Genomic DNA, 25,602 nt, shown 5'->3' on the forward strand with positions numbered 1-25,602 from the left:
ATTAAGAGTGAAAAACAAAAAAAAAATTACGACAGTGTGAAAAAAACATTAAGGCCCGTTATTTCAATGTCGAATTAAATATAAACTTCAGGTTAAAGTTAAAAAACATTTCCAACATCGAAATAACCTGACTTTTGAGTTAACTTAAGAGCTAAGCTAGGATACAGTTAAACCAATTTATTTCAAGTCTCAGAACCGGTTGAAGGCTCAGAATTAATTGACTCTAAAGTTAACTAACTATTGAAATAAGAGGCCTTAGAAATTTTGAAACAAAAACCTCGTTTTTTCCTAGTTGTGAATATTTTTAAAACGAAATTTTAGTGTCTAGAAAAATAAAGTTCAGAACCATGGTTGTCTCTCGTTTTTAACTATTTTTTGCATTCTTTAATTTTTTGATGTTTATAGTTATCAATCAATTTAACTCAGTAATTCAATCGAATTTAAACAAGATTAATAAAACTGTAAAATATTTATTAATAATTAGATCTCTCATTGAGAGTATGAATTACATTAGCTATTATTTTTTTGAAGTGCATGAATAATTTATAACAGCTAATTTTGAGAGAAAATACAGAGTGAGTCAATAGTGGGTTATTTCTGAATTTCTATAAATAAGCAACTATTAATACCGACCAGCTGACCAGATCGGTAATCGCTAAAAAAATTATTTAATCCAAGATTACATTGTTCTGGATAGTCAAGTTTGTCTTGAAATTTTCGCTAAAATTTGATTTTGGATTATTATTATTTAAAAAATAAAAAACCAGTAATGATTCGATTAATGTTTTTAAAAATCAAACAATGTTTGTGGTAAATGCAATTAGTATTTTTGATTGCATCTTAGGAGATGTCAAAAGTAACCCACTACTGACTCACCCTGTAGGTATATAACGATAAAATTCACCATCATCTTCTCAAAACGCTCTCAAAAATAAAATCAAATTTTATCGTCTTGTATAATAATTAATAAATAACCATCATTTACAGTTCAATTATCGTCCATTATTCCACGAAGTACCTCAAATAAAATCTATAATTAATGTCTAAGAGAATTTAAGGCCTGAAGAAGAGATAATAAAATCTTGAAACGTTGCCGGAAAATTCATTACTTTTTTTTTGAATCCCAAACCCTCATTTCAACGTCAAACTTATCAAAAAAAAATGAAAGAACAAAACACATCTGCTGTAAAAGACACGTTTTATACTCACTCAGATGAGCGTGAATTTGGCTATATAAAAGCACATTATGTGTTATTTACAGGTATTTTGATTTAAAAAGACTTCTGTTTTGTCCGTAAAAAATCGGGTGTTGAATGAACTTATTTTTTTTGCTGATCTTTTTTTTCAATTTTCATATTCAATAATACGTACTTTAATTCACTGGTAACTGGAATTTATATTTTTACTTTATTGACTTACCTTTTCCTTTGTCCTGGCGTCATTTTATTCGTACCTACCTGGTTATAGATACGTATTTTCACAAAAGTTACAACTTACCTTATACAACAAAATAAAAAATATCAAACAAATCCTAAGTTTTGCTTCGACTCACTAAAAACACTTGTCAATTTTCTATTTATTTCCGAAAAAAATGAATAAATAATTCAGTATTCAGAATCAATAGAATCAAATGGTTGCACAAATGCGAAATATTTTTTTTATTTGCTTTAATCTAGTTGTGATATAAGTGAAAATGGAAAAGACGCGGCAAATGTTTGTTGGCTGGTAACGGCGGCGGCATTTTGGCCAATTATCGCTTGCAATAAAGAGTTCGGTAGTTTGATTAAAACTCGTTTAATTAAAACAATCTCTCCATTTTGCGCACAGCCAATTTATTCCAAGTTAAAAGCTAATCTAACCGGACTAGGATTCATCCATCCATCCCACCGTCCCCACCCGCATGATAAATCTCGTCAGAAGGCCACCGCGTCCACGTTTTTGTCTGCCGCCGCCGTTGGCATAATGGTCCGTCCATTTAAATATGAAAAGAATATGAAAAGAGGCACTCGCCCCCGATACGGTCTTAATTATGCCGGTAATGGACCGCAATCCGCCACACTTAATGGAAATAATGGAGATCCGGAATGATGATCATAACAGATTTACCCCGTCGGATAGATTTATAATGTTTTTATTTTTTCGTGTCTGGACGGGAGGGCTAACTTCTTACGAGTTATTTCATTTCCGCCCAGTCGCAACTTCACAACATCTACCCAAAAAATCCATTAAGCGCGGAAGCAATTTAGAGGGAGTTAACACATCGACGAGGAGAAGAATTGACCACTTACCGGCATTTCCACGCCGCACACGGACTTCGCCTTCAGCGTCTGGAGGTGGTTGGGCATGGGGGCGGCGGAACGCTCAGGCTGGACGGGTTCGAAACGGCGCATTTTCGCAGTTTCGATCTCTTTAGCGATGAGCTGCTTGTTGGAGTAGGAGAGGGATTTTTTGGGGCCGAAGGACACCAGCTCGTCGATGTTAGGGTCTGTGAAGATTTAAAATTCTCATTTTTCTACTTCTGTAATTGTGAGTTTAAAAACCCACCCAACTTGTAGTCATATCCCCCGTCCGCAGTCCTCTCCTGCACATAGCTGAGGTTGTAATCGACCATAATCCTGACCACGTTATCTAAGCTCTTTTTCTCTTCTTCGGTGTACAAATGCAGGCTGATTTGTCTAAACGCCGGCGTGATGATTGTTGTGAGCAGGGGTAAAATGTCAAGGATTAGGGAATTTGGTTGGACGTGGGATCGTATCGCCGGTTGCATTCCACGCATCAATTCATTGACGATCGCTTTCTGTCTGTTCTGCTTGGTTCTGGCCTGAAAAGACAAGAAGGAGAAAAATTGAAAGCAGTCCGCCAAGGACTTGACACCCCGTTTGAGTCGAGCGTCACTCTCCGACGTACAATTTTCCAAGTAGAGACGTTAATTACCGGACAAGTATCGGATGATATCTTTTTAAATGTAACGAGTTTGCTCGGTCCGTTGCATAATTCACGATCTCATTAAACGAGGGGGACAGAGCCGGAATCGCGAAAAAATGCAACGGCTGGCTTTCCAGCAAGCAGCTACACTTCTTACGAAAAAACTAAACAGAAATAACTAATCAATTTAGCTCAAAACTCAAAAACGTGGGTGACACCCACGCTTGAGTTATTATCATTATTATTTTGACACGCTCAAAATAAGTTACTTTATTTGGACGCATTTTGGCTTCTTTCTGACAATGTTTCGAAAAACGCGAAATTTTTTTTGGTCCAATTTAGTCATTTTCGAGACTGGTTTTAAAGAAATTTCGCGAATTTAAGTTTCTATAAAACAATGAAAACACGTTTTTCTTTCAGACGATACTTTTATTTTTCTAATATAAAGTCCATACACTGTTCATTCTATGAACTTTATGAATGTTATGATTGTAAAAAATAAATAAAATGATAATAAAAATATTTTTTTTTGTTCAAAATAGCAAAAAGAAAAATAGAGAGAAGTCCAATTTAGTCATCTTCGAGACTAGTTTTAAAGAAATTTCGCAAATTTAAGTTTCTATAAAACAATGAAAACACGTTTTTCTTTCAGACGTTACTTTTATTTTTCTAATTAAAGTCCATACACTGTTCATTCTATGAACTTTATGAATGTTATGATTGTAAAAAATAAATAAAATGATAATAAAAATATTTTTTTTTGTTCAAAATAGCAAAAAGAAAAATAGAGACAAGTCCAATTTAGTCATTTTCGAGACTAGTATTAAAGAAATTTCGCAAATTTAAGTTTCTATAAAACAATGAAAACACGTTTTTCTTTCAGACGTTACTTTTATTTTTCTAATATAAAGTCCATACACTGTTCATTCTATGAACTTTATGAATGTTATGATTGTAAAAAATAAATAAAATGATAATAAAAATAATTTTTTTGTTCAAAATAGCAAAAAGAAAATAAGAGAGAAGTCCAATTTAGTCATTTTCGAGACTAGTTTTAAAGAAAATTCGCAAATTTAAGTTTCTATAAAACAATGAAAACACGTTTTTCTTTCAGACGTTACTTTTATTTTTCTAATATAAAGTCCATACACTGTTCATTCTATAAACTTTATGAATGTTATGATTGTAAAAAATAAATAATATAATAATAAAAATAAACCGAAATTTTTTTAGCTTAAAGACCTGCTTGCACGTGCTAAAAATAGAAAAAAGAAGAATAGAGAACAGTCATTTATTGTAATTTTTGGCTCATTTCATGCAATAATTGGAGAATAACATTACTAAGATTAGAAAAAAACAGTCAAAAAAACTCAGTAGTACAATTTGTTCTGCATTGACTGTGCCATGCCTCCCACGTTTATACAAAGAAAATTCTTCGCCTGATGAAAATACAATAAAAGCATCGAAACGTCGCGACAAAATTAATGGTTTTATTTCAATTGTCCTATATACCATCTTCGACGAAATCAAACAAATATATTTCCAAGGACAAATAACACAAAATGGAAAGTTTAATTTAACGTTAAGTAGTTGATCAATTTTTGTTTTTTTTTTAATTTAAGCAGTAAAAAAATATTTTTCTCATGTGATGCAATAATTTTGCCGGTGAGTATATTAGGCATAAAATTTTTGTACTGTACAACAAAATATTTAAAATGCTGCTTCATTTAGAACATTAACCGTTCATTTTAATTCTGAAATCAGATTCAAAATTTAAATAATTTTTCTTATAAAAAAAAGGCCGATCTAAGCACGCACCTTTGTAGGTACATTAAGTAATATATCTCCTAAACGAACAGAGATCCCATTTTATGACTTACAGATAATATACATACTTTAAGCTATTTTTTGAAGTAAAAATAAATGAAAAAAAAAATAGTCGAAGTTACTAAAATTTGGATTTGAAACTTCACACAAAAAAATTTCAACATAAAATCTGACTTCAGAATTAAAAATAAACAGTAAATTTTCATTTAAAATCCAAATTTAAAAATTTTGTTATGAGTTAGTTATTTGAACAGTTTCCAAAAACTCTGATTCATATTTCGTCAATTTTTACAAATAAATCTTATACATAAAAAAAATTGTGTTAACAATCACACTTTCTAGGAGAATAATTATCCAGAATATGACCGAACTTCAGATTGGCAGTTTTTTCGTTGTCGGCGTCACTTGAATCGTATAGCAAGAGAAAAAAAGTTAAAACTAAATTATAAATTTCTAATAAGAAAAAAATCATTCTCTAAATAAAACCACATTTGTATTTGGTAGAACAAATAATTATTTCAAACATTAATTTAAGAATTAATTATTATTTCCATAACGTCAAGATATCGGACGCCAAACAATTAGGTAATAAGCTTCAAAAGTTTTAAACTGAAGACGTACAACAACAAAAATTGCCTTGTGAATTTGTTTTGTGCATTAGTGAAAAGTTTTGAGTTATTTTTTATATTCTTTATGATTTATATTTACTTTCCAGCATAATAATTCACAGAATTTTAATACTAAAGGATTTTCTTTATTTTATTTTCCTTTTTGAACCACTTAAAAAATTTCAAAATTTGGCCCAGCTACAAGACGTAGCACTTGATTTCGATAATCTTCGAGTATTATCACGAAAAGACTGAAAACTAACAAAATTTAAAAACGATATGAAAAAGTAGGAAAAAGGAATATGTTGTGTTGGAAGAAAGAAAAAACTTTTCGTATTTCATTGCTGTTTATTTCGTACAGAACCTCAAAACCGGCGTTCCGGCCCTGCCTCCCCATTCCAAATTGCTTAAATCAAAAGAAAATCTCGCAGTTTTCGTGCGCGCACTTTTTAATACGTTTTCATTTCTTTAAAAGGGTTTCTCAACAACCGGAGCGTAATTACGCCACACAATAAGTACTCATTAATTATTCGGGAGGCGGTGCTTTGTTCCCACGCGTCCTCTTACCCCGAATAGAATTTGAAATTACGACCGACAACACATAAATTCGGACTCGCTGTCAAAACTTTTCGTTTCCCGAACTGTCCCCGCTGGATTATTTACGGATTTCAAATGGAACACTTCCAAGATAATGAAAAATTATACAAAAACTCACCTCGTATCCCGCGCTCGGGTACTGCAACTTCTGCCAGCTCCGGCTCCCGAAAGCAAAGTGCCAAACGACACAAGCGAACGGCAAATAGCTCCCCAAATTGTAGTTTTGGGTCGAATAAATTGACTTGTTTACAATATCGGAAAAGCCGAACCAATCCAAGGCCAGGCAGGTTTCAACCATGGATGTATTTTTGAATTTCAAATTCGGGTAATTTTCAAACACGCCTTGGGCGATTTTTTCGTAGTCACCGAAGGCGTTAACTACGTTCAAAACCCCCGACATTCGGGCCTTCAAACTGTCTCCGTTCGCTTTATCAATTAGGAAAATATCCCGCCAAACCGAAAAAATCCCCTTTTGAATGTCTTTTTGTCCGACGCTTGTCTTGTGCACATCTGATAACGTCACAGCCTTGTCTTGCGACTTAAAAAAGTGTAGGACAGACAAACAAGCCCGAATATCATTTTGGGACTTCTCGGCCAAGGCTAGCATGGCCCCCATGTCAGTCTTGACCTTTTGCCACTTTGCAATTTCCATCAACCGTTCGGCAAGTCTCGTGTTAGAAGTGGGCGGAAAATTGACAACGAACGCGATTTGTCTCAAGGGGCGCAGCGCCGGCACGTAAACATCGTTACAAATGCAGATAATCGGCCGTTTCAAGACATTCCTCTCCTTCTGTTTCTTCCTGCCGCTGGGGCCCCCTTGCACGAACTTGACGAGATAGTCAATAGAGGAAGGGGGCGCCCCGTCGATCTCGTCAAAAACGAGACAATTGGGGCGCCTCTCCTGATCCACAACCGAGCGCATTTGCGTCGCGTTCTCCAGAGCTGTCTTAAAAGCCTCGCAACTGCGATCATCGGACGCATTCACCTCCACCACGTTATAGCCCGCATGCCTTGCCACCATGTGGGCCAGAGTGGTCTTCCCGAGCCCTGGGGGCCCACACAGTAGCGCGATTTTGTGGAGCGGACGCCCGTGTTCGTCCAAATCCGTGCAAAGATCGGGGGCTTTAAACATTTTTTTATTTTTTTCCGCCGGTTTGATTGGCTTGATTTTGGGGCGCCGCTTGAAAACGGCCTTGTCCCAAAGCTTCAGCCAACGCAGCATTATCCGGTTGGTGCTTTCGTCGCTCAAAAGTTCGAAATATTTGCGCGGTTTGTACAAGTCAACCCATAGTTCTTTATCGCCGGGTTGGTAGCACTGCTCCAGGTCGGGGGCTGTGGCCTGTTTCAAAATCAGGTCTTGGGCCTCGGCCCAGAGGCCGTCATTGGGCCCCAAAGTGCACGCGAGGTTGATTTCTTGGACGATTTTTTGCCGCTCCTCCAGTTCGTACTGTTCGGAGTGGCACCGGATGTACAACCGGCGGCCGTCGACCCGCGTCACCCCCACGAAGGGGTAACTCGGGACGGTGTACGACAGGTTGTCTTTGGCCCTGTCTATGCTCTGAACGTGGGCTTTCCGGAAAATTTCCGGGGCGTCACGCTCCCGGTTTAGTTTACGCAGCTCGACTATGTGCTCAATTAGCGCTAGCTCGTCCGCATTATCACCTTTGTATCGCTTCGCATTCGCCCGATTTTCGTACAAAATATCGTCAATGTCGCCAAACAACTCCTCAATTGAACGCTTATTTGTGTTAAGCTCGGGAACGGGGGCTTCAAGGGGGGTGAAAGCATCACTGAAGGAGTTATCGTTGTGGGAGACTGGGGTTTGGGTGAATTCAAGACTTCGGCGCGATTTTCTTGGAGTCCTTTGGACGTCTACAATTCTGAGGTTAGAATCACCTCTCTTTTACTTCCACCAGTAATTTACCTCCCTGCTCATGGAGCACCTCGAGATCGTCGCCGTACATAAGCTCGAACTCATCGTCAGAATTGGGGAACTCGTCCATGGGGGCAATACACCGGTTTTTGCACAAAAATTGCCTATTTTTCGCGCCAAATTTGGCGCACTTGACGGACAAACTCCGAACTATTACGACTGTATCATTGGTTGCCTAGCTAGGCATGTGTTTCAAAATCAAAAATTTTAAAAAATTGTTAAATAATGATATAATTGATGACACTCTCTAATAGTCCAAGGACCGTTATTTCCATTACGCGTCAGTTAAAAAAAAACGCAAATTGACTTAATAGCCTAACGTGGAGCGTCATTATCGCCACTGTAAATATTTTAATGCACTGGCAAATAAACAAGTTTACTTTGTGTTAACAGTTATCTAAACGTCTTCTCGAGATGTAATAATTTTACTTTACAAACTCTAAATCGAAAATAGCATGCCATTCACTCTCGTATTCAGAAAACATCCCGTTTAAGAAATTATTCCAAAACGGTTTCAATGCCTAATCTTCCAACCAGCAGGTGTTCCAGATTGAAATCACCTTGACCTTGCCTTGGAATGCATGAGAGTAAAACTACATTAACACTGTAACAATTAGATGTTTCACGACGGAATTAAAATCATTAAACAATGATGGGTAACGACGATAACGTGCAGGAGTTAACAAGTAGAACAAGGTTTTAACCGTATGCTTTAACGGTATTTACTGAATCACGTCGAGGAGGAGGATGTGTAAGCAAAAATTCCGAAGAGGTGGTTTGGGGAAAGTACCGCAAGAGAAGGGCCCAATGCTAGTCCAGACCCAAAGTCCAGGAATTACAGGAAAAAGCTACGTGTTGTGATAATGACTGTATTTTTCAATAAACGACTGAGATAGTACACGTGTGTTTTATTTAATTACTCATTTTTGCTTGGATCACCTAGAATTTTGATGTGTTTGCAAGTTTGTTTACATTTCGTGTTGATTATTAGTTAAAAATGTGCACTACGATATTCAACATTATCAAAACGTTTTTTTTTGTTTTTCGTGTTAAATATGAAAGATAGGCGAAACTGTTATCTTTATCAACGAAGAACACAGAATATGATTGTTAATTAAATCAGCTTCTAAATATTTATTAAACAAATTCCATAAATGAAAAAGTCGTCAATGAACCCATCAGCGAACAAATCAAATAAACAATTGTTTTTGACAATTAGCGCTTTTTTTCTCATGAATCAACTTTTACTATCCGAGTGTGGGTCCTCCTGACGTCAACGAGCGCATTCCCATTGTCTGTTAATTAATCCGATTTGCTCCGTCGCAGCTAAAATGTGGGTGATTTTCCACGGTGAATTACCTCCCAGAGCATAGAAATCCGGTTTGTCGTAGTGCCCACTTGCGTATTCTCCTCAGAGACCCGGTCAGTGTGCCTCCAACTCGCGCTAAAATACCTCAATTCGAATCGTCCACGCTAGCGGAAGTGCTAGCCTTGCAAAATGTGTCTGTTTTTTTCAAAAATCCTGGGTATAAAATGAGCCGGCAACAGGCGATTGATAACTGGACGATAAGAATCCACACTTTGACCCCGAGCTGAGATAGCTCCAAGAAATGTTCAGTGACAATTACTAGGTGCGAAAATGTTGACTCTGTACATGGTGGTTGCGTGGCTTGTGGGAATTTGCTACGGTTTTGTGCTGATTTCGTCAGCGGCGGGCCAAAATGACGTGAATTTGTTCCAAGTCGGGGAAAAAGCGGTCTATAAACTACACTCGACCGTGCTGTTGAATGAAAAAACGGGGGGCGGCAAAAACGTGGGCTTTTTCATCACGGGGGATGTTATGGTGCACAGTCTCTGGGGCGAGAGCGAGGAAAAATTACTCAAACTTGAGGTAAGCAAAATTTTGGCCAAGAAATAACGCTAACATTGTGACAGCTTAAGGCACCCCAGTTGCACATTCGGTCGAGAAAAGCTCCCTCTCCCGATGGCTTCATCGAACATTCCTCCAAACTGGAGGAGTTCTCCCTAAAACCGTTCTATGTAACGTGGCGCAGTGGCAAAATTGGCAAGATTTTGCTCCCAAAGGGCGAACCCAAGTCTTTGGCCAACTTCAAAAAAGGGATAGCGAGTCTATTCCAGGTGATTGGTTTTATTTAATTTAAACAGGACTAACGTCCGGTTTTAGTTCCAAATCCTGGATGTGGAAACCACCGAAAATGACGCTTCCGGGTCGTGCAAAACCGTTTACCACACCATTGACACAACGAAGTTTCGGAAAACCAAAACCAATTGTATCTCTTCCGACTTGCCCTTTGTCAAAACCGCCCATCCTATCCTCGACGTCCTTGTCGCTTCCTCCAGACAAGTAACGTACGAACTGGACCCCAAACTAACTCACATCAAAGCCATTTATGCCAAAGAATCACACAGCATGGTTTTATCGGTGAAGGAAGACATTGGCAGTGTGATAGAAGCCGACCAAATCCTGAACCATGTCAAAAATGAGAAAACTGGACCTCTCCAAGGAGCTACGCTTGAATCAGTTGTCGATTCGGTGTCTCAAGGGTACACCGAAGACACCCTTCAGTTACAAAAAGAAGAAAATGACGATGATGGCAAAACGTTCCCAAACCTGGTCAACGAACTGAGGGACAACATCTCAAATTTGGGAAATTTGCTTTCGGCGAAATCATTTTTGCGCCTTTTGGACGCCGCCAGGAAGGCAACCAAGGACGAAATTGTCAAGGTTTTGGGGTCCAAGAAGAACCAAAAGATTTTGTAAGTTGCAAACTTGGGCCCGACTGTGCCTAACTGTTCCTTCCAGGCCACAAATTTACGATATTTTGGGCTACGTCCAAACACCCGAAGCCCATGCCAGTGTCTTGAAGAAGCTCCATTTCGACAAAGAGGAGCACCAGGACTTGAGCGAACGCTACCTGTGGTCACTTTCACTCTCTTCGCACCCTAACCCCGATATTTTGAAAGATTTGTTAGAGAGACATCGCAAAAATGACAACTACCCGGACAAAGTCAAGGAAACTTTAGTCCTCACTATTGCACAAATGGCGTTTTTAACGCAGGGCGAGCGCAAGGTGGGTCACATTTAATTGTTTCGTCACGTCATTGATTTTTCAGATTGTGCGAAGCGTGGAGGAAATAATTGTGAACAACTTGAACTATGCCAAAGGTGAAGACCGGTTCAAGTTTCTACGAGCGCTGAAGAACCTCAAAAGTGTCACAACCGTCCCGCTCCTGGTCAAAATAATAGAAGAAGGGACGTTCAAAGAGGGGGTACTTGCATTCAAAGCCATTAAGGCCCTCGGTCCTTCTCGATGGACCCCTGACATATTCAGAATAGCGCGGAAAACGTTTTTGCAACTCGACCGGAAATACGACACGAGTGCTCGCACCCTAGCCGCTGATATCCTCCTAGAAGCCCAACCCGGCGACAGTCTCTTGAAAGACTTCTTACACTACCTCAAAACCAACGATTCTAGTGTCGAAGTCAAGCAATACGTCATGCAGCGGCTCCAAATGTTGGCGGACGAGGACCGAAACTTCAACCAAAGACTGTCGCACTTGATCCGATCCGACCCAAAGTTGAACAATTACGAAGTGTTGGCCCCTTATGGCCTTTCGACCGCTTTAAAACGCACGTTTTTGCGCAGTCCCTCAAGCAATGGCAGTCTTCTCACAATCCAGGAAATCTTTGGCGGGATTGTTAAGCGCGGAATCGTCAATGTCATGATGGATAAAGACAGCCAGAGTAGGGAAATGTTCAGTTTGGGGATTTTCGCCGGCGGTTTGAGCGGTTTAGTGGGTGGCGAAGTGGAAGGTGACGAGGAAACGGCCACTGCTGGCATGGACCTCACAATTCTGGACACGCAAATCCGCCCGTTTGTCTTCTTCAACGGTCAGAGCGAACTCATGGGTCATGTGTGGTCTGGAACAGCGTCGGAACGCACCACGGCGTTCCAGGCCCTTATTTTGCTGCAAGACCACCTCGAGTTTATCAGACTGGGGCCAGGCTTCGTGGCCCAGCTCAGTCTGAAAGGGGGCGTGTCTTTCGACTTGTCTGGAAACATCGAGATTTCGCTGTGGGGCCGCACGGCTGATTCCAACGTCGAGAAATCGTAAGATATAACACTGTGCCAAATTTGTGTTCAGTTGAGTTTTCAGGGCCGGGATTGTGACCAATGGGTTGATTGCAGTCGATGCGTCTTTCGTGAGGTCGCAGATCGAGTTCAGTGCCTCGCTTGAACCGAAACTGAATCTCAAATCAGACATAGACTTCTCAGGAAACATGAATCTGTGTATGAGGGTCACTCAGCCGGATTCGATTTTCAGGTAATTTTTTCTAGTCGAGTTTTTTCGTTTTTAATTGATGATTTCAGACACAACATTTACAAAATCGAACGGATCCCCGGGAGCAAGCACAAGATGCGAATCGCCAAGTACAAGAAAGTGCAAGTGCCGGGAACAACGTACTCCCTGAACAGGAAGAACAACGAAATGTGTAGTGCTATGTTTAGTTAAGTGTACCAAGTGCTGTGTTAAGACTCGTGCTCAATTGTAATATTTCTCACAATATATTTATTACCGAACTTATCTACAACCACACTCTAACACCACCATGTCCTTGTAAGCGTAACGGTAAGTGAGAACGCCGTTATTGTCGACGTAGAGGATTGAAATCGAGTCCAAGTTGGTTGGGACGCAGCAAGACCTCGAAACCTTTGATGGAGACACGCTGTGGAGGAGTGCCTGCACTATGGCGTGCTTGGTGGGGTTCAAGTGCTCAGCCACGGGGTAGAAACACTTGCCTTGGCACTGGTACGCCTGCAAGTCACACATTAAATGCAGAACATGGCTTTGTGGCATTACCTCGTAACCTGGAGGTTGGAGAATCCACAAATCGAAATTGATTTCAGAGAAATTGATATAGAGGGGCTTGCGGCGACAACTATTCTTCACTTTTTTCATCTTCTTTGCTTGGATTTTTTTGGTCGTGTCGTCGTCCCACAGTTTGTTCGTCTCTTCTTCATAGTCATCCTCCAAGCTGCGCTTTTTCCGTCGTGTTATATTTTTATTATTTGAAGTGTAAGACAGTAAGAGGATTGGGTAATCGTGGTCAAAATCATCTTCGACTGGCATTAGAGACAGTTTAAAGTCACTCTTAGGCGCCTTGTAATAGGACAAAAACGCGCGCACCGAAATTACCACTTTCAGATACTTCTGCCCTTGCGTTTTTTGCAAAATTTTGACGACTGGTTGCGTAACGTTGAAAGAAATCCACGTGTCGTTCATGTGGTAAACATGGATTTGCTCCAGGTGGTGAAACTTTTTAGTCACATCGTCGTAGATTGAAACTACGAGTTGTCGCTCAACCCCTGATTTGACCTCAACCAAAGTCAGGATTTTCAGCTCGGCACTTACAAACTGTTCCTCTTCGTCCACGTTTGGCAAATCGAAAATGAGCAAGTGATTTTCGGATTCTTCAAGAACTTCATTGTCGTCAATCGGCCCTAAATTCGTCAATTTCGATTAAAAAACTTTACTGAAAATACTCACCAGCATGTTTCGGAGTTAGGCTGCGGACGACGTCAGGACGCGTCAAGTTGTCCCTCTTCACCTTATTTTGTTCGTATAATTCTAGCATAAACTTCGGAACGTGGTATTTCTTCTTGTTCACCGGAACAGTGTTTTCGATTCTGTTTGGTATTTTTGTGGCGATTTTAGCGAGTGTGTTCGTGCTGGTGTTTATGTCCAGTTGGATCGAAGTGTTTAGGCTATTTTTTAGTAATAATAGTTGTTAGGTTGGCAACTCTCACGTGGGCGACACGGGAGTTGGAGGGGGTTTTTTTGGCAGAGTTAGTTAGTTAGGTTATGTCGCAGAAGGGGCCTGGACGCACCCTCAATGCTCCGGGATATTAGTCAATAAACAGTTATAAGGTTGAATGGTCTAATTACAACTAACCTAACATGGTGTCAGTGTTTTAAAATCCGAATCCCGCTCGTGTTACAAATTGTGAGTGTAAAAAACCACCACAACTATCACGATGGATGCACTTCAGGCACAAGTGGCCGAGTTGGAGCAAAAATATGCGGATCTCGTGGCACAAGCACAGGCCCGGGTTCAGGCGAGTGACACACCGTCAAAGCAGGCTCCAACGAGTAGCATCGTCTTCAGCAACTCCATTCCGATTCCGGAGAAATTTTCATTCGAAAAAGAAGATTGGCAAGTGTGGATTACACATTATGAACGTTTTAGAACAGCAACAAAACTAGACAAAAGCACACAAGCAGAGCAAATTAATAGTTTATTGTTGCATATGGGGGCGAAAGTTACAAAGTTTATGGAGGCTAAGCAGAAACAGGAAACCGATTTTCCTAGTTACAAAGCGCTGAAAGAATTCTTTGATAACGAGTTCAAAGACACTCCTAATACAATCTACGCACGAGCTAAGTTTAACAGATGTGACCAAAGGGAAGGTGAGGACGCCCAAACGTACATCGCTGACGTCATAAGCTTGGCCAAAACATGCAATTACAGAGATTTGGAGGAGGAACTCATAAGAGATCGATTAGTTGTTGGAATTCGTGATAAAAAATTGTCGGAAAATCTACAAATGAATGACAAATTGACACTTAAAACAGCAATTGACAAAATAACTCAAGTGGAGAGGATTAGAACCGAAAACAGAGAACTAAGAGTGAGAGAGGAAACGGTAAACAGAGTAGCTAGAGACAAAGCCAAGAAATTTAACCATAAATCCGTGAAATATGAAGGAAAACAGCGCAGGAGCAAAGATGGAAAGCAACAAAGTGAACATAAATTTAAAGGTTGTATAAGGTGTGGAAATTCGAACACACACAACAGGATGGAATGCCCAGCCAATGGACAAACGTGCCATAAATGTAACTTTAAAGGCCATTTTGCATCCAGATGTAAAACAAAGAACGTAAACGCAGTGGAATCTGAAACCTCAATATCAGATGATACTGATGATAGCTATGATTCGAGCTATGATTGTAGGGAGATTATCAATATTAATCGAGTAAAGTTGGACAAACCTTGGGAAGCGGTAGCGGAAATTTTTAATACAAACATTGTATTCAAAATAGATACCGGAGCCGATGAAACCATAATATCTAGCAAAGAATTCAAAGATAAACTTCAGGGGAAAGTAAAGTTACAAAGAACAAAAACAACACTGTTGGGACCCGGAAAAGGAAACCAGAGAAAATTGGAAATAAAGGGAGAGATAGTAGTTCCTCTTAAATGGGAAAATAAGATAGAAAATGTTAGATGTTTCGTCGTTGATACACCAGATAACTTACTGGGAAGACCAGCCTTACAAAAACTAGACATGATCAAATGGACTGGCAAAGAACTCGTTGCGAGTGACAGTGTTATTAGACATGTAACTAGCAGAAAAGCTGATGAAAAATTCCAACATAAGATGATGGTGAAATATCCAGAGGTGTTCAAAGGCTTGGGAACTCTTAAGAATTTTGAGTACACAATTGAAGTAAAATCAGACGCACAACCTTGGACCTTAAACACGCCTAGAAGAATTCCACTCCCCATGATGGATGTAGTAAAAAAGGAGCTGGACAAGATGATTCGCGAAGACGTTATAGAAGCCATTAATGAACCTACTGAGTGGTGTGCACCTATGGTTATTGCAGCGAAAAAGAACGGAAAAATTCGCGTGTGTTCAGACTACACCGAGCTAAACAAGTGCGTTAATCGCGAACTGTACCAATTACCGTCGGTCGATGAGACAATTTCGAAACTGAAAGACGCGAAGTGGTTTACCAAGTTAGACTTTTCCAGTGGCTTTTGGCAGCTTAAACTTTCACCGCAATCGCGCAAATATACCTGTTTTCTCACACCATTTGGCAGGTATGTCTACAAACGCATTCCATTTGGGATCACCTCAGCACCAGAAGTTTTCCAAAAAACCATCAGCGGCGTAATCGGCAAATTAAAAATGGAACACGTCCATGTTCATGCTGATGACATCCTCATCACAGGCCGCAACGAAGCTGAACATGACACAAACGTGAACAAAGTGTTAACACTCTTATCGGATCACGGCTTGACTTTAAACAAATCCAAATGTGAATTTAAAACGAACAAGACCTTATATTTAGGATACTTAATATCCGAAAATGGTGTTCAAGCCGATCCCAAAAGCGTTGAAGCCATTAATAATTATCCCGCGCCATCGTCGGTAACCGAAGTTAGAACTTTCCTCGGCATGGTTAACTATGTCTCAAAATTTATCGTTAATACTTCGGAAAAAACCCAATCATTACGTGAACTACTGCACAAGGATAAACAGTTTGTATGGACAGATAAACATCAAGCGGATTTTGAAAAACTTAAAAGTGAAATCGCATCATCGCGCGTGTTAGCCAAGTTTAGCACGGACAAAAAATCGCGAGTGTCGGCAGACGCATCGTCTTTTGGTTTAGGTGCCGTTTTAGAACAGTTACAAAGTGACGGAAATTGGAAACCTACTTATTTTTGTTCGCGTACCCTCGAACCATGCGAGCAAGCCTATGCTCAAATTGAAAAGGAAGCTCTCGCCATTACATGGGCGTGTGAAAGACTCGAAAATTTCTTACTGGGCGCTCATTTTGAAATTCATACCGACCATAAACCGTTAACAGTAATTTTGGCCACCAAAGAGCTCAACAAACTATCCAACAGGCTACAAAGATTTCGCATGCGGTTATTGAAATTTAACTATACTATAGAATACGTTCCAGGTAAAACGTTTTTCGTTCCCGATGCATTATCCAGAGCACCAATCCAAGGCAGAATTCGACACCAAGACCCACTTCTAGAAGACGTTCAAAATCTCTACATCAATTTCGTGATGCGTGAGGTCGTTACAGAAATTTGTTCAACGGAAGAAATCAAGTCTTACCAAAACAAGGACCCAACGTACAGCAAACTCAAAGAATACGTCAAAAATGGTTGGCCACAGAAACACAAAAGCGACCCGTTAGTCAGTAAATTCTTCTCTCATCAACAAGACTTAAGCATCGCTCATGACATTGTTTGCTACAAAGACCGAGTCGTCATTCCTGGTCCTCTTCAGAAGAAGTGCCTCTATGTGCTCCATGACGGACACTTCGGTATTAATAAATGTTTGGACCGGGCCAAAGCTACTGTGTGGTGGCCAGGTATCACAAGAGAGCTTAAAGAAGTCGTCGGGAAATGTGAAATTTGCATCAAACTACGCAGACCAACGGTAGATCCCATGTTACCATCCGAAGTTCCATCTAGACCGTGGCAAACAATTGGTGCCGACCTCGCAGAATATCATGAGTCAACTTACTTAGTGGTACAGGACTATTATTCCAAGTATCCTGAAATCAGAAAACTTCGCACCACCAAAGCCAAAGTTGTTATCGAGACCTTCAAAGAAATGTTTGCTAGACATGGTATACCCGAAGTTGTCCGCTCCGACAATGGCAAACAATTTGATTGTCACGAATACAGAACTTTCAGCAGAAAATATGGATTTAAGTTAATTACCAGTAGTCCCCATTACCAACAGTCAAATGGACAAGCCGAAAGTGCTGTGAAGCTGCTCAAAACGATATTGAGGAAAAATGAAGATCCATATCTTGCACTTCTTACCTACCGCAATACACCTACTAAATGTGGATTGTCACCTGCCCAACTGCTCTTTGGCAGAAACCTTCGAGACAGACTGCCAAGGTTACCTTCAGGGTTAAAACCTGCAACTATCGACCATGACACTGTCAGACAAACGTTAATCAACAATCAAGCAGAACAGAAGTCCAACTACGACAAACGACACCGAGTAACAAAAGAAGAGAAAAATCTAAAAGAAGGTGATCGCGTATGGATCATAAATATGCAAAAGGAGGGAGAAGTACAACGCAGATGTGAAGAACCAAGGTCATATTTGATCGAGACTGACGGCGGTTGCGTCAGACGAAATCGAAGACATCTTCAGCCCTTACCAGACAGAAATAATGAACCCGAACATGACCCAGAACAACCAGACGAATCAGAGGAACCAAAGAAAAGACCAATCAGAAGACCCAAAAGATACCAAGATTATTATTGTTATTGAAATATGTATATTTTGATACCTCAGGTAGTTAGTTTCATATTTAGCTTAGTTTTGTATTTAAAAGGGGGGATGTTAGGTTGGCAACTCTCACGTGGGCGACACGGGAGTTGGAGGGGGTTTTTTTGGCAGAGTTAGTTAGTTAGGTTATGTCGCAGAAGGGGCCTGGACGCACCCTCAATGCTCCGGGATATTAGTCAATAAACAGTTATAAGGTTGAATGGTCTAATTACAACTAACCTAACAATAGTAAAGAAATCCACAGGAGTATTACCAAGGGCACTAGAATAAAAACGTTTGGCATTGTTGTTGTTGTTCAAAACGCGAGCATCTTCGAACTAGCGCCGAGACGACGGCGTCCGGGAAAACACTTGAGATCCATTTAGGTGTTTATCGGACTTGTTGGTCTTATCAAAGAATTATACCTGTTAAAAATAACCGATGGATCAGCGCGAGATGTGGGGTCAATAAATAGAAAAGTGATTATCAGTTTGTAACAAGTAATTAATTTAAATTTTTTCCTGTAGTGTACATTTTTAGATGGAAATTATTTGAGTGTGAATAAAAATAGGTAATTGATCATGATTGTGTATCTCGTGGTCGTTTTTATAGGAAAAAAGCTGTTGCTCCCAAATTTGCCCCATGTTTTATTTTTCTATACAATAAAGAAACATAATATTTTTACATACTTAACAATAACAAGTATGAATTCTTATTTGTAATAATACTGATACATTTTTTACAACAGTTATAATTACTAGCTTAACACGAAATTATCCAATGCCTTTGTGGTCGATAACTGTTGTTAAAAATCCGCCTAGACTTAGAGGTATTACAAAGTACACTTTACAATATAAATAGTGATTTGAAACGCTTTGATTTGGATATTTTCATATTAGGCTGCCGCTACTCGAAGGAACAGAACCCAAATGAGGTTTTTACAAAGATAGTTGCCCTTACCTAACGTTATCAAATATTTGCTACAACTATCAAGTTATTGGTTCCAGTGGTTTCGACTAATATAAAAATTCCTAATATAAAATCACTAGCACACGTCCATTCCTGCCTTTAAAATTCAACAATACACCTACAAACTATAAAATAAGACACAAATTGATATATTTCACCGATATGACTAGGGATCTGGGTAGAGGATTGACGAAGACCGTCGAAGAAGAAGAAAAGGCATTAACGGCAACGAAACGGACACAACTACCCTCGAGGATTATCACAAGAGCGAACCATTCTGCGGCCATTAGAAGACGTCGGGCTGGCGCGGGCCCGGGGGGCGATAGTCGTTGATATCCTCGCCAACGGGGGCGCACTGGTGGGGCGAACACGTCACCTTGGCCCCCGGACCGCACACGCACTCCACGCAGTTGCCGGTGTTGTGAGGCAGCTTATCCCCGACTTCGTATTTCCGTCCTAAAAAAAGTTTCAAACAAAACTCTCCAAATTTCGAGTTATACCCATGACGAGGCAAAAGCGGGCTTGTTGGGTCGTCGCCGGGGATTCCTCCGTCGAATTCATCTCGGAAGTGAAGGCCGAGTCCGTAGAATTGTCGGGAGTTTCCGACTCCGAAGTCAGTTCATGCTCAACAGGCGTGCTTTTAGCAGTCGAAGCCGAAGGGGTATTTACTGCAAAAACAGAGTTAAAATGGGGGAATTTCGCTTGAGGAGGGGTTACAGCAGGGGGTGAACGGGCCGCGGTCCCGGCAGGGGCCCTCCATCGTGGGGGGACAGTCTTGCCACCAGCAGAACATCTCTCCGTCCAAGCACAGGCAGAATTCGCAAGGGTCGGGCCGATAAATCTGGAACCAAACAAAAATTGCATTTTTCCCCGTCACGCCAATTTGGCCAAACCGTCGTAAAACCGAATTAGTCTTTTAAACACTTCAATAACGTCTCTTTGGAGAAAAATGCCTCAATAAAAAATACCCTCCCGGAATGCAAATTTCCTTTCGTTGAAGAAGTAGCAATGACGGATCATCCCCCACCTGCTGTCACCCCCCGATGAATATTCATGCCGCGGCGCTTTTCAGTTACACTCCGAGTGTTTTCAAGAGTCCATCTAAATCATCCCGGAAAAATGTCGGCTATTTTATTAAACCGGAAAGCTAATCACGGCTGGACATCAATGAGTGTGTTGTGTTTTATCGGCCAATGGAGGATTTACGACCGGTATAATTTTAATCCGGGAGATAAGTTCGAAGCTCCGGTGTGTGGTTTATGCGCTCCAGGGAAAAAATTCATATCGGAAGAGGGATTTTCCAAAGACATTTTAATTAATGAAATTATGAGAGCACGAAGGGGGCAAAAAGTTTATCAATAATGTAATAAATTTCCGGATATTGATTATTTCAGTTCGGTTCTGTGTAAATAGGGCTATTTTATATATAAAAAAAATCAAAAAGAAATTGTGTGTATTCTGGGTTGCATAAATCGACGGAATTCCAGGTTATATCAAACGTCAAACCAATTTAACCTTACTTTTCAGCCGTCAGAACATGGATAATTTAACGCGGCTGTTGTAAGTGAAACGCTTGATCTGTCTTATTTCGCTCAATTAGAAATTGATCCCAGGGAATCGGCCTCCTTGTTGGACGCCCACGAGCACTTTATGTCCTTTTGTCTGTTGGCGGCCCAACGAAGCAAGGACCCCTGTACCCAGGTGGGGGCTTGCGTAGTGGACCGGCAGGGCAACCTGATCGGTTCCGGCTACAACGGCATGCCTCGTGGCTGTCACGACGATGAGTTTCCCTGGGGTAAAAGGTCTGAGGACCCTTTGGAAAACAAGCATTTGTATGGTAGGTGCCGCGCTGTTGGGGCCCCCATAACGGGTAATTTTTAGTTTGTCATGCGGAACTCAACGCTATTGCTAATACGACCGGGACCATGAACGACTGTGTGATTTATGTGACGCTGTTTCCTTGCAATGAGTGTGCAAAGTTGATTATCCAGAATGGTATCAGTGAGGTGGTGTATTTGTCTGATAAACACGCTCACAAGAAGAGTACTGTCGCGGCCAAGGCCATGTTTGACAGTGCTGGTGTTAAATATTGGTAATTTTTTAAGTGGAAGGTAGCACGGAGTGACTGTTTCTGTTTGCAGGCAGTTCAAGTCAAAGAAAAAAATTACAGTTGAATTTGAAGACCTTCAAGATAGGGTGGCCCCACGGATTGTTTTATAACCAAAATACTTAATGTATTTTAATAGAGAAATGCTATTTTCTAACAACTGCTACTGCTGTGATTATTTTTGTATAAATAAAAAAGCTGCAATAAAAGTGAAATAAACTGTTTTTTGATTTTTTCCTCTACCAAGACCGTAAACTACGGATACCAATACTAGGATACTATACGAGGTTCAAACTAAACGTGTCCGTTTTGGTTAGTTTCTTTATCGTCACCAGACGGGGCAGTTTCTAGCTAACTTGAATAAGAGCAACAAAAAAAGGTTATAATAAATGACGGCATACAGGCCGTTAGAGCTCTAAATTGTGAGGTGTAGTTATGGTAAAAATTTTATCATAAACGATATAAAAAAATTACGGACATAAACCAATTTGCGCACACGCTGCGAATATTAAAAAGTGCATAAATCTCTTTGTCTCTGGATATATTGTTGGAAATTAGTACATAATCATTGATTTATAATTTTTTATTCGAAAAATACAAAAGACCGCTTGTTATCTATTTTATTATTCTGAGAAAAAGATTGTATTGTTTGGCCAATTTGTTTTGGATTACGTGCAGAAGTGCACGAATTTGCTATCACTGATAGTGTAGTGTGTAGTTCCCCTAAAAATATTTACCTTTATTTCAAAATTTATAATACAACTGTCTTGCAAAAACTGATAATTGATAAATTTTAAGTAAGTAGGTACTTAAGTATTGCTTAGTTTTGCAATAGTCTATATACGACATAAATAGACAAACTTTACTTTTTATTTTATACAGAAAAATTGTGGAAATAATTCGAATAAAGCAACTTGATCAAAATTTTACTATACCCACCTACTCATAAAAAATCATCAAAATTACAATAAATAAAAATGTAGTTCAAATTTTTTTCTGTTTGATGTAAAATTGTTTGAGAATTTTAAATCTATTTTCATTTTTATTCAAAGATTTGTCGTTTTCGAGATATCGACGAAATATACGAGTCAAGTTTAATTTTTTCCATCAGTATCAAAAATAAATAAAAAATAAAATAAATAAATATTAATTAAATGCAGCCTGTGTTTTTTTTTACTAGCTAATTATCTTACTTTTGAGCAAGATCTTGTGGCAGTCGAGTAATAATTGTGTAAATAATTTGAATAAAACAACTTGATCAAAATTTTTACTATACCCACCTACTCATAAAAATCACCAAAATTACAATAACTAAAAATTTATATCAAAATTATATCTCTTTGATGTAAAATTTTTTGAGAATTTCAAATCTATTTTCATTTTTGTTCAAAGATTTGTCGTTTTCGAGATATCGACGAAATACTATTTTCTAACAACTGCTACTGCTGTGATTATTTTTGTATAACTTGAATAAGAGCAACAAAAAAAGGTTAAAATAAATGACGGCATACAGGCCGTTAGAGCGCTAAATTGTGAGGTGTAGTTATGGTAAAAATTTTATCATAAACGATATAAAAAAATTACGGACATAAACCAATTTGCGCACACGCTGCGAATATTAAAAAGTGCATAAATCTCTTTGTGTCTGGATATATTGTTGGAAATTAGTACATAATCATTGATTTATAATTTTTTATTCGAAAAATACAAAAGACCGCTTGTTATCCATTTTATTATTCTGAGAAAAAGATTGTGCACGAATTTGCTATCACTGATAGTGTAGTGTGTAGTTCCCCTAAAAATACTTACCATTATTTCATAATTTATAATACAACTGTCTTGCAAAAACTGATAATTGATATATTTTAAGTAACTAGGTACTTAAGTATTGCTTAGTTTTGCAATAGTCCGTATACGACATAAATAGATAACTACTTTTTATTTTGAACCAGCGACCGCTCTATTTTCAAACTTTGTTTTTATTCCCTTATATTTTGTTTTACGATAATTCTTATACGAATCATTTTCATTGCCTAATTATCGTCGGTAATCTATTAGGATTGTAGGGTTTATTTTACACTGAAAACAAAAAAAATGGTGTTTTTATCTGATTTTTGTATAAGAGTTTAACATAACTTTGTCTAACTAATCTAATGCACTTCAATTTGATAAGATAATACTTTTACATGCAGCAAATAAATACAGACATAAACATTATTTCGATCATTAATTGTAACTGTGTTCTATAACATTTACAATAAAATAATGGCCACCACGTAAGAGTCAAAATTACAATTTTTTACTGAGTGTTCATATAATATTTAGGAGTAGGACCGTCCACCCAACTGCTGATGAAGCCATAATGGAACATTGCCTTTCACTGGCTCGAAAAAGCAAGGACCCCAAGATTCAAGTAGGAGCTTGCGTGGTCAATACCCAAGATATGATTATTGGTTCAGCTTTTAATTCACCCCCAAATGGGTGGCCTGGTGGTTCACTACCTTCGACGAAAAATCTTCCAAGTGAACACTTTTATGGCCTTTACGGTAGTATTAATTTTCTTAAAGAAATAATCTTTAAATGTCTTTTCAAGTTTGTCCTACCGAACAAATCGCTATTGCTAACGCCATGGCTGCGAACGCAACTCTTGAAAAGTGTACTCTTTATACCACACATTTTCCTTGTAACGAATCCGCTAAATTGATCATTCAAACAGGCATTAAAAAAATTGTCTACTTGAACGACGAACATAAGGAATTGAGAAAATTTACAGTTGCCAGAGAAATGTTAAACACTGTTGGAATTGAATGCGAGTAATAATGTATTTCTAAATTTATGTTTCTTGTAATTATATTTTATTTATTTTCAGAAAGTTTTCTTCAAGTGACAAGATTGTTTTAAAAAATGAAATAATTATGGCTTTCTGTGAAAAAGTGTCCCGTAACAGCAAAGATCCTAAAAAGAAAGTTGGAGCGTGCGTTGTCAATGCTCAAGGCCAAGCGATTGGTTGGGGTTTCAACGATATGCCTCAAAGTCATGAGGATTTCAACAAATATTGGGAGAATCCAAAAGAAAAACTACTTCGCGGTAAATAAATTTTTTTCTTGTATTAAAAATTCTGGTCACTTTTGTCTGTAGTATGTCATGCAGAATTGAACGCAATTGTCAATTCGAAAGGTTCCTTAAAGAATGCAAAACTTTACTGTACTTGGTTCCCTTGCAATATTTGTGCACAATTAATTGTAAATACTGGCATCAAAGAAGTTTTCTACGATCAAGAGCTTGGTCCAAAATGGGCGAAAATGATGAACGCATCTAAAGAAATGTTCTCGGTCGCGGAAATTAAGCTTAAGTATGGTTTGTTTACGATTCCAGATTCAGAAAATACACTTTTACTTTTCAGGCAAGTAACTCCGAAGATGGATATCAGTGACCAGGAAATAAACGACTTTATGTCTAAAATTACGTTTCAGTGAATTTATAAAGTACATATACTGAAACAATAAACATGAAACGATAAGTAAATGTTTCTTTATAATCCCAGTCGCCTACATTACAAACCGTAAAGTTTTTTCGATATCTCTCGGATCAAGCCCGCATATAACGTCCAAGCGAAACGTTTTAACGACTTCATTAATCATTTAAGAGCTTGGAGGAACAAAGATCACTTGAACGGTAGGAGGACGAGGTCGTAGAATCTGTGTTGAACAGCTTGCTGACTAGATAACTATTCAATGTTCCGGTTCTCTGTTTACATTATAATTAATTCGGTAGGTTCTGTGCAATCGAATCCCATTCTTGGGACATCTTTAATGCATGAACTCGCACACCCACGAAGCTTACATTTGTTGATGAGAGTGCAGGTTGACAATGCCATTATTTTACGGAAAAACGCAACAAGTGCTTTAACGCCGACACGCAGTCAAATCAGATAAATTTATCTCGCCCAAAAAGTGCTCCACATTCCTGCAAACATCGACAAAACTTGTGTAATAAGATAATGCGTTAAATCATTTGCCTTGAACCGCAATCTCAACTGTTAATGATGACACAGCTTGTCTATTGTGTGGCTCCATCTGCTAAGCAAAACCAAATTTGTCTTTAAACAAAGGATAAACTTCCTGACCGCAGGTAAATTCAAACCGTTTCCGGGCCAAAGGATAAGGACTAAGCCCAAGTCTAACGACTGTTTCCACAAGATAACGAATCTTTTTAATACAAAAATAACCGATAGATTCCCTCTTCCATTCGACAAATTCAGCAGAGACACAATTCGAATACCATCCCTTAATATTCTTCCACCGGTCCGAAAAGCCGCCCCCGCATATCTCAGTTCAATAAAGCAAACATTCCGTCTTCTTCATTTCTCCTTCCACCTGGCAAATGTCCGCTCTTATGTATTCCCTCACCTGTTACGTTGCGCAGGGGGTGAGGTCAATTACTGCTTTCGCTTGCATGTGTTTGCTATTGATTCCGGCTAATGGGAGAAATTCGGTGGTCTTTACGAGCGCCGGG

General features: G+C 39.1%; 7 protein-coding genes across 8 annotated transcripts in view; 4 read left to right on the forward strand and 3 right to left on the reverse strand.

Annotated features, from left to right (window-relative positions):
- Positions 1 to 8,668, reverse strand: part of for (foraging) — a 132,559-nt gene extending 123,891 nt beyond the window's left edge. The window contains exons 1-4 of the mRNA XM_008198921.3: positions 7,882 to 8,668; positions 6,076 to 7,829; positions 2,545 to 2,821; positions 2,289 to 2,485 (exon numbers count right to left, since the gene is read on the reverse strand). Coding sequence (XP_008197143.1) covers positions 2,289 to 2,485; positions 2,545 to 2,821; positions 6,076 to 7,829; positions 7,882 to 7,960 — 2,307 coding nt within the window. The 5' untranslated portion in view covers positions 7,961 to 8,668. The remainder of the gene's footprint in view (positions 1 to 2,288; positions 2,486 to 2,544; positions 2,822 to 6,075; positions 7,830 to 7,881) is intronic.
- An 861-nt stretch (positions 8,669 to 9,529) lies between these two features.
- Mtp (Microsomal triacylglycerol transfer protein) lies at positions 9,530 to 12,498 on the forward strand. The gene is made up of 7 exons (XM_968517.5): positions 9,530 to 9,781; positions 9,826 to 10,029; positions 10,076 to 10,668; positions 10,715 to 10,982; positions 11,026 to 12,023; positions 12,070 to 12,237; positions 12,285 to 12,498. Exons 1-7 carry the CDS (start codon positions 9,530 to 9,532, stop codon positions 12,424 to 12,426), a joined length of 2,625 nt encoding a protein of 874 aa, XP_973610.2. The 3' UTR covers positions 12,427 to 12,498.
- On the reverse strand, positions 10,715 to 13,694 carry LOC662386 (bone morphogenetic protein 10). Its single transcript, XM_968484.4, has 3 exons — positions 13,462 to 13,694; positions 12,775 to 13,415; positions 10,715 to 12,729 (listed from the first exon to the last, which is right to left on the reverse strand). The coding sequence occupies exons 1-3, from the start codon at positions 13,547 to 13,549 to the stop codon at positions 12,496 to 12,498; spliced, it is 963 nt and encodes a 320-aa protein (XP_973577.2). The 5' UTR covers positions 13,550 to 13,694; the 3' UTR covers positions 10,715 to 12,495.
- Positions 13,695 to 13,949: 255 nt separating this feature from the next.
- On the forward strand, positions 13,950 to 18,014 carry LOC135266516 (uncharacterized protein K02A2.6-like). The gene has a single exon (XM_064357455.1). It carries the CDS (start codon positions 13,950 to 13,952, stop codon positions 18,012 to 18,014), a length of 4,065 nt encoding a protein of 1,354 aa, XP_064213525.1.
- A 620-nt stretch (positions 18,015 to 18,634) lies between these two features.
- Positions 18,635 to 25,602, reverse strand: part of LOC103314059 (uncharacterized protein) — a 53,559-nt gene continuing 46,591 nt past the window's right edge. Inside the window, exons 3-5 of the mRNA XM_008198919.3 lie at positions 19,698 to 19,821; positions 19,481 to 19,648; positions 18,635 to 19,436 (exon numbers count right to left, since the gene is read on the reverse strand). Coding sequence (XP_008197141.1) covers positions 19,267 to 19,436; positions 19,481 to 19,648; positions 19,698 to 19,821 — 462 coding nt within the window. The 3' untranslated portion in view covers positions 18,635 to 19,266. The remainder of the gene's footprint in view (positions 19,437 to 19,480; positions 19,649 to 19,697; positions 19,822 to 25,602) is intronic.
- On the forward strand, positions 20,381 to 21,311 carry LOC662313 (deoxycytidylate deaminase). 2 transcript variants are annotated; one of them, XM_968419.4, is made up of 4 exons: positions 20,381 to 20,540; positions 20,594 to 20,817; positions 20,862 to 21,072; positions 21,122 to 21,311. In XM_968419.4, exons 1-4 carry the CDS (start codon positions 20,518 to 20,520, stop codon positions 21,198 to 21,200), a joined length of 537 nt encoding a protein of 178 aa, XP_973512.1. In that variant the 5' UTR covers positions 20,381 to 20,517; the 3' UTR covers positions 21,201 to 21,311. The 2 variants fall into 2 exon arrangements, with proteins under 2 accessions (XP_973512.1, XP_008197137.1); XM_008198915.3 differs by having other exon boundaries at positions 20,427 to 20,540; positions 20,581 to 20,817.
- Positions 23,229 to 24,612, forward strand: LOC662274 (uncharacterized). Its single transcript, XM_968384.5, has 6 exons — positions 23,229 to 23,363; positions 23,413 to 23,633; positions 23,681 to 23,900; positions 23,957 to 24,174; positions 24,226 to 24,439; positions 24,491 to 24,612. The coding sequence occupies exons 1-6, from the start codon at positions 23,353 to 23,355 to the stop codon at positions 24,561 to 24,563; spliced, it is 957 nt and encodes a 318-aa protein (XP_973477.2). The 5' UTR covers positions 23,229 to 23,352; the 3' UTR covers positions 24,564 to 24,612.

This window comes from Tribolium castaneum, chromosome 6 (assembly GCF_031307605.1).
Source record: "Tribolium castaneum strain GA2 chromosome 6, icTriCast1.1, whole genome shotgun sequence".
NCBI classification, from domain to species: domain Eukaryota; kingdom Metazoa; phylum Arthropoda; class Insecta; order Coleoptera; family Tenebrionidae; genus Tribolium; species Tribolium castaneum.